The sequence below is a fragment of the Schistocerca gregaria genome, chromosome 2 (genome assembly GCF_023897955.1).
Source record: "Schistocerca gregaria isolate iqSchGreg1 chromosome 2, iqSchGreg1.2, whole genome shotgun sequence".
Classification (NCBI taxonomy): Eukaryota; Metazoa; Arthropoda; class Insecta; order Orthoptera; family Acrididae; genus Schistocerca; species Schistocerca gregaria.
The window spans coordinates 383,482,062-383,494,062 of NC_064921.1; the positions used below are offsets into that span (position 1 = coordinate 383,482,062).

The 12,001-nt window shown below is 36.4% G+C and overlaps 1 protein-coding gene across 1 annotated transcript in view; it reads right to left on the reverse strand.

Moving 5' to 3' along the window:
- Window positions 1-523: 523 nt before the first annotated feature.
- LOC126320783 (esterase FE4-like) overlaps window positions 524-12,001 on the reverse strand; it is an 84,777-nt gene continuing 73,299 nt past the window's right edge. The window contains exons 10-11 of the mRNA XM_049994121.1: window positions 11,355-11,478; window positions 524-1,179 (exon numbers count right to left, since the gene is read on the reverse strand). Coding sequence (XP_049850078.1) covers window positions 1,023-1,179; window positions 11,355-11,478 — 281 coding nt within the window. The 3' untranslated portion in view covers window positions 524-1,022. The remainder of the gene's footprint in view (window positions 1,180-11,354; window positions 11,479-12,001) is intronic.

A 12,001-nucleotide genomic window follows, 5' to 3' on the forward strand; every position in this document is an offset into this window, starting at 1 on the left:
GGAACTCATATTGTATGGCTGCAAGTTTCAAGATAGTTACAAGGAGATGGGGTAGGTCAAAGGGAACATTTACTACTGTATGTTCACAGTATATTGTTAAGTCGTGGTATATCTCTTAGAGTAAACAGATTGCTGCAAGATCAGTGGTCAGCGTTATCAGAAACGTAACTTTTCAAACGTCTCTCAGTAGTAAACGTAAGGCAAGGGATCCTTATAAAAAAAACTTTTCACTAGTTCAGCGGCGCAAAGAGTTTATTCCAGTCCATCCCTTTACCAGCAGCGGTGTTGTAAGACACGAACGCGTGAGGAGTGCTCCACAGACATTCTTTCGAGGTGTGGCACCCTAATCAGAGAAAAGAAAGTCGATTTTACTAAACTGGTACTGTCTTTTTTTCTTATCATTGCTACTATCTCACTGGACGTAGAAAATTTAATTTCAGAACAAATAGAATAATGGAAAATGTTAGAGCTGAATGGAAATTGTGTTGAGGTGCACATATTTTTTATTTTGTCAAAACATATGAACATTTTAACCGTTTTACTATTCACCAATGCATGTAGGTTGTTACATGGAAAATGATTAGACATGTTATTATATACATTACAGAATAATACAGAAAACATAAAAGTACTTCACACTGTAAAGTTGTGTATGTCGTCACATGTAGCTTCCCAGTACTTGCCATGTCCAGGGTATATTCTCAAAGTGTGGAAGAAATTACTAACAGTAACAAAAACAACAGATACTCTTTACAAGAATTAGCAGGAAGCATTTCTGCTGTCTATTGTATCATCTACATGTACCAACAGTGGAAACATGTAAGAAGAGAGAAACATTGTTTTCCATACATTACAAACCTGATAATGGGGAAGCAGGATATATGTTTTTCATAATCAGAAGTATACCATTAGTTTGCTATACTACGTTCGTGGCAAGTTTGATAACTGGACATGGTAGAGTGGGACATAAAATATCATCAACACACGTCCAATCACCATGCTCTCATGCTGATGAACTGTATTTACGACGGCAGCAGGTTTTGCCAGAAGGTCATATCTGGCTCAAACAAGTTAGTTCCCAGTCGTAGAGGTCTCGTTATCTCCAAATAGTATGGGGACGATTCGTCGTACTCCTTCCACGTTTCCGTCAGCAGGGAAGTCTGTTCTGGCGTGGGATTACTGAAATCATAACAATGAGTCATATGTTCTTATTTCACACATCCTTATGATCCTTGTATATTACTTTTAAAATCAATTTATTTTCTACATTGTAACATGACAATTATTAATGTCCATCTCAGATTAATGGCAACAATTCATACTTGCATTATAGCATACACTATTTTACAACATTTCATTGCTGTTGTGTGATTTATTCACCTTGCATGTAATATTATTTCAGTTATTCAAGTTATAAATAATTAACAAAAGCTGTTTGATATTTTACCAACATCAAATGGAAGTAGAAACGCAACTAGTCTGACTATATCTGCTACTTATTAGGTTTGGGCGATTATCTATGAAAGTAAGTTAGAAAATTTAGGATTATCACAACAAGGTCTTATTATTTACAGATGTGTAAATCAATAACATGTCTATTTTATTTGCATTGTGTTTACTTTAGAAATATTCGTCGTTAATAACTGAAAATAGTAAAAGAGATCCTTGTTAAACAGTTAGGGATTTTTAATTGCACTATGTCCATACATTTACTAATCTGTTATGCACTTCAAGAACTTCAACAATTATATTTTGAGGAACAGTAGCATTCACGATCGTGGAACAAGAGGCAAACTATACTTGAATTTATTGAGAATAAACAAATGTTTTCTGTGGTGGACTACAATAGCACAATAAATTGTCTAAGCTGCTTAAAGAAAATGTTGATATCCTAGGTATAAGCCTCAAATAATGTTTATTTGAATAACGCACAATAGGGAACACCATTTTGCAGTAAACAGTTAAAGTTTCATAATGCCGTTGTAAAATGCTCTCCCCATAACTGGTGATGGATGTTTCTTATATTTTTCATACTCAAAATAGCGTTCATTGTGGTAAGGTGCTGATGCAGCTTTCTCAGGTAGCGAAAGGGATGCCACAAAGAGCTCAACAGAATAGTGGAGGTATCATCAGAATCCTGATGCCAGTTGAATGTGTGTGTGTGTGTGTGTGTGTGTGTGTGTGTGTGTGTGTGTGTGTGTGTGTGTGTGTGTGTGTGTGTATGTGTGTGTGTGCGTGCAAGCTTACAGTGTGTTGTTGTGTAGTAGTAGTAGTAGTTGTGTAGTGTGTGTATAGTGTGGGCATTGACCAGTGCTGTGGTGCAGGTGAATAGTGTACAAGCATTTCTGTACATTAATTATCAGCTTGTTTCCCAATATTAAAAAAAAAGTTGCACATCACATATCAACACAACAATACAACATGTTTTTCTAGACATACTCGAGACAGTATCACAGATTGCGTTAATCAGTTAACTTTTTTAAATCTGTTTACCTCAGTAAACATGACCTATCTGCTTTGTAAACAATCTGTGTATGAATAACCAATAACTAATCGACCAAGATTCCATTTATTATTATGTATTTAAAGACAGAGGAATGTTTAGAATAGCATCCAGTCAAGATGGAGATATTGTAATTAGAGGCAATTTTTCACATCACATAGGCTTGCATATAGAAAGGTACAACCTTTGTGTCCTGTTGATTGATGGTATGATTATTAAGAACTACTTCAAGAAACATCAAACAGCAGTAACTTAAATTACATCTAGATACTTTTCCTACCAAACAGCAAGTAATCGGTCCTTTTAGAAACAGCATAACTCCACAAATGCGTATTTTTCTGGAAACATAAGAAACTATTTTTGTGAAAGAAAGGTCAATACACATCAAAAGTAGCTTTGTCCTTTTTAAAGAGTTTAGTTAGGTGAATCACTTAACAGTAAGTATAATCTCAAGATCCTAGCAGATCCAGCCAAAATGATCAATGTGATTATAGTTGTATTTTTTTTCTAAAATTAACTCAAATGCTTGTGAAACTTTATCACCATAACATACTGTTGTAATCAACTAAATGATAACTTTCAGTTCAAAAGCTATAAAATATGTAAATGCTGACTTACATAGCAGATTTACACAAACATGTGACATCAGTAATATATTGCCTTTAACATTAACATTAATTTGAGGTATCTAACTGTTTTTTTTAAATCACATAACAAAAATAATCTTATAAAGTTATGGCTTTTCAATGCCAATTCGTGACTGAAATCAGTTATTTCAAATTATCAATGTTTGTGCAAAATTTGGTCTGTTGTATGGTCTTGTTGGTGGTAAACACACATATCACATCCTGGAACCTTAAGTATGAATGTATGTAAGAGTGCTATGTTGATGAATGGCAATGCAGCTCCTGTCCCTGGATGACAAGATCAGTACTTGAACTGTTTTAATGTTGACATCGATCGTCTCTTGAACGATGCTCGTTTTCCAGTGAATTTCTTATGTAGACAAGGAAACCAATCCTTGAACTTAATTAGATGTTCAACACCTCCTGTAGTAACCACGAATTTCTCAGGTAATCTTTACATTACTATTATGACCCTTACTTCTTTTGTAAGATTAATTTGATCTGATTTGACAAAAGACTCTTCACAACAACAAAATCACAGTCATTGGGAAGAAAAGAATGTTCTCCAAGGAGAAAGATGTGCTGGGTTTTATCAGAACGCTACGTTTCTACAAGAGCCATAAAAACCATTACTGTGTTGAGATTTATATTTCCACCACCACAGCTATCACTAAAGAGCTGCTGTTATTTCACATCCTTAGGGTGTTATCACAGAAGTAAAAACGACGTTCTCCTGCTTGTATATCAAGAATTTTAAAAAATGTTGAAGGTTGATTTTTGAACATAAAACAACCCTTGCACTGGAATATGGGGCAGTGAAATATTTAGCATGTACTCAAATATTATAACAACCAGAGCTTCCCTTTCTTTGCACAGATTGATTCAAGCTTGAAGACTATTGTGAAATTTTTTAGCTGTTCTTTTGTGGATCGTTAGTTCTGCTTCAGCAACCTTCTTTACCTTCTCATTAATGAAAGTATAACTTTGCATGTATAGTAGGTGTCAACCTGAGGTCTCGCAAAACTGAGATGAAAATGGGTTGGTGTTTTGGGTTGTGTGGGGGAGGAGACCAGACAGCGAGGTCATTGGTCTCATCAGATTAGGGACGGATGGCAAAGGAAGTTGGCTGTGCCCTTTCAAAGGAACTATTCTGGCATTTACCTGGAACAGAAAACCTAAATCAGAATAGCCACACGTGGTATTGAACAATTGTCGTCTGAATCTGAGCCCAGTGCGATAGCCACTGCACCACCTCAGTCTGTGGTGAAAATGGTCTTTGAAGTATTTAGCTTAATATTGATATGTAATGTCTACATTACAAACATGGTTTTCACATTTGACTTTCTATCAAGGTAATTTTCCACCATGGATGAATAGTGGGTCTTTTTTCTTGCGAAAGCCTCATTATGTTCATGAGTGAGCATCTCAATTTCACAAGCCATTGAATTTTCTGTGGGCTTTTTTCCTCTTAAATCAACTGAAGACTTATCATCTATCAACAATTCTCGTAGATGACAGAGTCTACTGTCACCCTTAAGACCATAAAAGCTATAAATGTCTACTGACAAACCTCCTTCCTCTCATCATTGAGTGTGACGAAGTGTCTGATGAAAAGTGTCAACGTTAGCAAAACATGCTTTCTTACAGTTTCATCACTCACCTGTTTTCCTTTCTGGAATTGTTTTTCCTCCATAGTTCATACATTCACTTCCTTGAACATGTGCTATTTTAATTACCTCACCCTTGTATTCAGCTTCATTCTTCATACCCCTGTTCCATTTTATGGACATTAAATTGTCATAGATCTTTAAAATAAAACAAATATCAACCTGCACCTCTTAATCACTTAAGATAACCAAGAAAATAATGTTATGTTCTGTCTAAAAGACAACAAACTCTTCAACAACGACACATTTTATCACACGAATGATCAGATCACACAGAACTGCCAACAGACTCAACGGTGGTGCCACACTGAGATTAGAAACACCAGAACCACAGGACTCGTGTTGTTTCTAAAACTAACACAAGCATATCAGACACAAAAAACGTACACAGATTGACTGTAAATACATCATTTCTATAGAGAAGGCTGCAGGCAGCCTTAAAGAATGCCTGCATGTAGATTTCATTTTGCATAAAATTTAGAGTTACATTGTTTCTAAAATGACCGATTCAAGTTTTCCCAGCTAACCTTCGCTCAGATTTACAAGCGGATGACATGCAGAGTGATTCTTATTAGAGTTCAGAATAGGGCTGCATATCTGATTAACCACGATTTACGATGAAATTATCGATCACACCTTAATCATCGATGTTTGGTTGCTAATAGGTCCAGTTATTGTTAAAATATATTTATTCCCTCGTGTCGTGAATAGCCCATCATCAGAATATCAAGGAAAAGAACTTGATACCGGATATTGTTTCATGTGAAATGTATTGTACCACTGATCAGAGACAGAGATCACACATATATTGAGTTACTTACTCCAATGCTCCATTGATGCGGTACCTCTGGATACGTTTGGAAAAAACGTTTTAACCACAAGAAGGTTGTTGTTGTTATCAACCAGAAAGCTGTCGTCAGATATGCTCAGTATTTATATAATACCGCAAGCCCCCTGCGTTACTTTATGTAGCAAGTTCAACAGTAAAATTAGCCATGGAGTCAAGATTGAAATACAGTAATATAGGAAGCAAAGTTTTTTTCTATAGACACAGAATGATCAGTTCTGTTCCTTGCATGGCATAGCGGTATCCACCAAACTTAAGTTACAACACCGTCGTGCCTGAACACTGAATTAAATGTGATCCACTCACTTCCAAATTGCTCGAAGTGCGAAATTCATGCATCATGAGAACGCCAAATGGTTTCCTCGTCTTCTTTCTGATGCACCATGAAACTTATTATATTTTCCTCAAGCAATAGCAGCAATTGTATTCAGCCCAATTTGAATGCCACACGAAAGTTGCTGCACTCCTTTTGAGCCAACATTCCCACGGGCATATGCTATAATTCAGAACATATTTCCCGTAAATTTCTCAGTTGAAAAAAAGTTTCAGTACCTGCTGAAGGATGATAAATAGATGTGGTCAGATTTTGAGCCAAATACGCGACATGTTTTTGATGTTCAGTTCATCCCACAGATGTTTGCCGATATTGGAGATGAGTGTTTGAAGAGGCCAATATAGCAGCTTTAAGCAGAACTTCGGTTATCTGGTTCATGTTTTGTGATGTACAGATTTACAGCTCCGAATTAATTCATCTCTAATAGTGGATTGATATATCTTATAGTCATGTACCACCATTAGTACTAGTTAAAAGCAGGAAAAAGCCTTCCCAGAACGACTCATTAGCTCCATCAAACTTTATAGTTAGGTATGGGAAGTGTCTGTTGTCATATGGTGAAAACATCAACAATCGTATTCAGTCAACGGTCATTTGGTGTCTTCATTGCCCTTGAGGGAAGAAAAGGTCCATAATATTGCACTAAGATGCGACTGGGCAGAGAGCCTGTCATTACGCAGGGACATTTCTCATTTCAAAGTGATATGCAAAGACATTTGGCTGCAAAGTGTATTTTCTCAATACATGTCAAATAAGCACCAAATAAATGACTGAGTAGAAACCTTTTTATTGAACACTTTCTAGGCAACGGAATATAGTTACACACAGTAATTTATGTAAATGAGATTCTCTGTAGAGTCCATTAGAGTGCACAGTGTATGCAATTGTTGACAGTACAATGTATTCAGTCTGCTAAAATTCCCCGAGGGCTTACTTCAAGGATGTTCAGTGCACATGAAATGGCGGCACCTCAGGAAATTGCCCACCAAATTGATGTACACTGCAGTGAAGTCAAAAAGATTGAGCAGCTGTTCTGTGAAACAAATAATTGAAGGTGCCGTATATGTCTTAACGACAGCTGATGAACACTTCCTAGAAATTAATGTTCTTAGATTTTTTGAATACGATACAGTAGAACACTGCTCAGCTTCTCAGGTCTATGAAACTGCAGAATGTATGCAACTGTCTCTAGGCATGGAGTCTGCCCGCCCATCAGATGTGTAATTTTAAACTAGGACACTGCGTTAATACATAACGTTGCAGAAGGCAGCGCTCCACCATGGCGGTGGGAGTATGTATGTATTAGAGTTTATAGCACAATTTTGGATCTTTTTTAAATCAAGGAAAACCACAAAAATCGAAAAATTTTACATGACATTTATTAGAAATGATTCTGTCAAAAGTCAGACTTCAACAACAGCAAAAGACAAATCGATATGGACGTAAAGCAACAGTAGATTTTCAAACATTTTAAATTTTTTTCCAAAATTTTGAAGCATTTTCATCATTTTTCAGGCATTCTTACTATTTTTCAGAAATTTCTAATGTATATTTCGTTTGTCCAAATATTTTCCAAACATGTTTCAAAGATTTCAAGGAAAAATCGTAAAATTTCAAGCAAAACATAAAAATTATTATTAGATTTAAAATTTTCAAATCTCCTTGTTATCCCCACCATTCTTTTTTTGAAAATGTGAATAAGAAAATGGAAAAAGTCAGTCAAATAAGAAATATTTTTCCATTTCTTTTATTCATTTATGTCCTTAAAATTTTACATAACAATAATTTTGCATTACAACAAGGTCTTTTAAAATTTTTGGACGATTTAGAAACTTTATCATTCGCTATTTTGAAAGGAAACATCTAAAATTTTATTTGATAAATCGACAAAACTGTTAATTATCATATATGCATCCTACATTGAGAAGTATGATAAGAGAATTTTTTAGATTTCATTGATGTTTGAATTTAAACATGATGGTTGGAATATCACTTGCAAAGAAATACATAAATATGTTTGTGATTCAATGTTCTTACTAACCTTTCTGTTTGTACTAGGCAGAATATTATTTTCAGATGGTAAGTTATATTGTTCATCATATAATTTTTTGGGGTATTCTGAATCTACATCAAATATATATTACAATTGAAGTGTGTCATGACGGTGTACCTGCGGTTAGCTTATAAGAGTAGCCGAGAAGTAAAGGAACGAGACAGGCATTCATTACAAGGGACAGAGTGAGCTGGGGACACTGTTCTGATGACTCCAGAGTGAAAGATTTACGACATGGCGCTGCTAATGGCCCAGTGGGGTGCTGCGTAACTAACAGTTGTTTTCAGACCTCGAAAAATAGAAAAACATGCCCCTATTTTTCGTTTGGCTGCCTCCGTTGCGTTAGGAAATGGCTCCCCTCTCTTCCTGCAGGGAAGATAACTCTGTCAGCAGATTGGAATCTCCAAAATTCGGACACGGGACTCAAAAATACGAGCCACTAATCAATTCTAAATAGTTTTTTTCTTAGCTCCAAATCGTATCGTGGGAATACTGTAGCATTCAGAGAGTGTTGTGCACGACCAGTACTGTAAGACTGAGAATATGCATTTAATTGGATAAAGCTCTTTTCCTTTTTGTTGTAAGCAAACTGTTGCTATGCTAAGGCCTGTGATTGGTAAAGACAAGTGGAAAAGGTATAGTGAGGGTACGAGGTTTCATAATTCCCACTAGGAGACATACGCGAGACTTCACTTCCTCACCCTCTATACTCCAGATGGGTCACGCCAAATGGTTTTCAGATTCACCAGATCAAACAGTTGTCTGATTGACCCTATGTGTGATTGCAGGAAAACCTCTGCATTGGCGTGTGGCCATGGTGCTTTTATTTGGTATTATGCAATTGCAGGATGACCTCCTGCCTTAGTGTTCAGCCAAGTTGATAGATTTATGTTTAGCCTCTTGCTTTGTGAGTTTAAATATTTTCATTATACATGGTTCAGATTTCTGAAGGTGTTGCGTACCTAGCATTTTTCGATCGAAGTAGAAGAGCTACATTCTACGTGTGTTTGATTTGAGCATCGCTCAGGATCATTTTATTCACGCCGATAGAATATTTCTTGGCATTGTGGCTTGATTGTTAGAATGTTTAACATTGCACTGGTTTTGCACCGGTATGGACGCATACCATCGTCCTCATTAATGTAAATTTGAACAGGGGTTTTGATTGTAGGCAAGATTAGTCACATTTTCGCCAACAGAGACGTATGCATAAACAGACCCGTTATGCAGCAAATGGGCCGACTCATCGCATCGGCCCACGCAGCCATAACGACGCAGCACACATGTTCAGTACAGTAAACTGTAGCTCAGCTCCGGTAGTGTAGGGTATCTCAATTTTGACTCCTTGCTCAGCTATGGTCATGATTCAGCTGACGCTTAGACTTCCATCCCAATTTCATATTTATAATAAATAATCATTGCTGATTCGGCAGGGCATTCTATTTCATGCGTGAGCAGTAGGAAAACTGTTTGGTCACTCCATTCCTTTTTCCTAGCTTTAAAAACAGGTTTCAAACAATTAACGTGCTCAATGTGCCTCCCTTTTCTCCTTCAAGCGACTAGTACCAGCAATCATATATATCTGTATATGATTCTTAAGGATGACAGTGCCACTGATTCAATTTCACGCAATTATTTTGGTCTAGTGTGTAATCTTACAGTAAGTTTGTAACGTTAACGGGAGTAATATTTATGTGGTCTTTCACAAACGTGCACAAAATCCGAATAAAATACACTAGTGGGGGTGATGTACAGTCCTAAACCTTTTGAGTAGTTTTTCTTTCACACTATTGCTAGCTTTAATTTGGTGCTTATTTCATTCTTCACGTAAGTCTTTCTTTCATTTATACAACACACGTTCAAATTTTACTGAACGACTCTGGTTTTGCGTATTGATTGTGTATAAGCGTTTTCTTCCTTCTGCATTTAGCTATAAAATTTACAGCCTTTTCTTTCTCACTGAAAGCTGCTACAGTATGTGTTTTCTTTGGACTTGGGAAGTACTCTCTTTTTGTTCTGGGCTTGAATTAGTATGACAAATATTGTTCGAATCACAGTTCACGGAACAGCCCAAGTTATTTCTTATTAGCTCTAATTCTTCCAAAATTTCTAACGAAGTGTTGACATCATTCGACTGAATGTCCAAGAAATTAACTAGTAAATAACACATACGTAAGTCTGCAGGAGAAGTAGGTCATTCCGTTTGCATACGACGTCCTTGACATTGCATTTTGCAAAGATGGAAACATTAATTGGTTTCCACAAAATGTGAAACTCTGAAACCTGCACGAAGCGAGGTGTTATTAGCAAGCCTATAATAAGAAACCACAAAAAAATTAATTCAGTTTCATCTCCATTGTTAACACCAACAATACTGCAAAGGCAACTCCTAATTATTCAGTTGCAAATTCGAGTGAATAGTAACTGTAGAAAGCTGTCTAAGAGAAAATGTCAACGGAACTGAAATTCGCTTTACAAATTACTAACGCGTTGTGACATGTTATGTATTTACCGATGTGCCACCAAACAAGAATATGTGCCCGCCATGTTGCCTGGCGAGCTACGGAATAGACAAACGTGATTTTTTTTTTTTTTACAAGTTACTTTCAAAGTAGCTTAGCAGCTAAAACTTTGACGATGGCATTCTTTCGGTGTATTTGTCCTGTATAAGAAATATCAGGGTAGGTTGAAACAGGTGGAACTAGACAGTTCCCTTGTAAGCTGCACAGACGTTTTTGGATAAATGTTTTTTTAATGACCTGATTTTGATAAAAATAAAAGCTGTACGTTGCCCCAAGCTATTCTCAAGTTGTATGTGAGAACCCCATGAAAATTCATTTAGTTGGTTTAGAGATTAGTGTGTTTAAACAGACAGATACTACAGCCTTAGACGTTGTTTTAAATTACGATATATATTTTCCTTAATCTGATTTTGGTACAGTAAAGTCTATACGTTGTGCCAAGCTACTCTCAAGTTAACTGTGAAAATCCGTAAAGATTTGTGGTTTTATTTTGGGGATCAATGTGCTGAAACAGACAGACAAGACGGGTTTCTGGTTATATTCCTAATATAGATTTTGCGTCCTTAATTACTGAATACACTGCTTTTACAGCACTCTTCACTGCTTTGTTATTGCCAGTATGAAAGGTAGCTCATTGAAATTTTCACCCTCTAAGAGAAAATTTATGCCTTTCTTATAAAAGGTGTTGCATTAGCGATCACTATAATTTATGTGACATAGCGCCATACCACCTCAGTTTCCGATTTTACAAGTAAACTTGGTAGTCAGTTATAAATAGCAAATTGCTAAGAAAACTACTTACTCATATTTGGCGAAATTGGCCCACATTTCTATCATCTGCGCTCTGATAATGCCTCCATCCGAGTCAGGATCGAGATTAGTGGGCGACGTGAACATGTAGTGTACATCGTCGGCGTGGGCCGCCCCTGAACATAGCAGAAGGAGAACATATGTAGTCAGTCTGTTATAGGCCTCGTTGGAGAAAAACTCTAAATTTTTATTACTTATTTGTTTCAGAAAGGTTACACTAGGAGAATGATGTCGTTTCAGCTGTTGAAGATGTTTTAAAAAGCCGAGCACTAATTTATCAAAATCTTAAGTGTAACGGAACTTTTTTCCAATACAGATCAAATTTTGAACATGTTTGTGTCATTAAATCGATGCATGAACACGTTCTGCAAAGATACCTGCAATTTTGAACGTTCTTGCTAGGAAACTATAAAGAAGGGTGCAACTGGATAACACTGAGGACAGAAATAATATAGTTAGAAATGGAGTACAGAGGAAGAATGTACGAACTTGTTTTCGCATCCTGAAGGGTAGCTATCTGCTGTCGGTAGCCTAATGTTTCGAAAGTTGTAAAATCAAAAACAATTAACCAGAATTGGTAGAAAATATCAAATTTTGTAGGATATAATTTTACGACTTAGTTCCTAAGACTGCAAATAG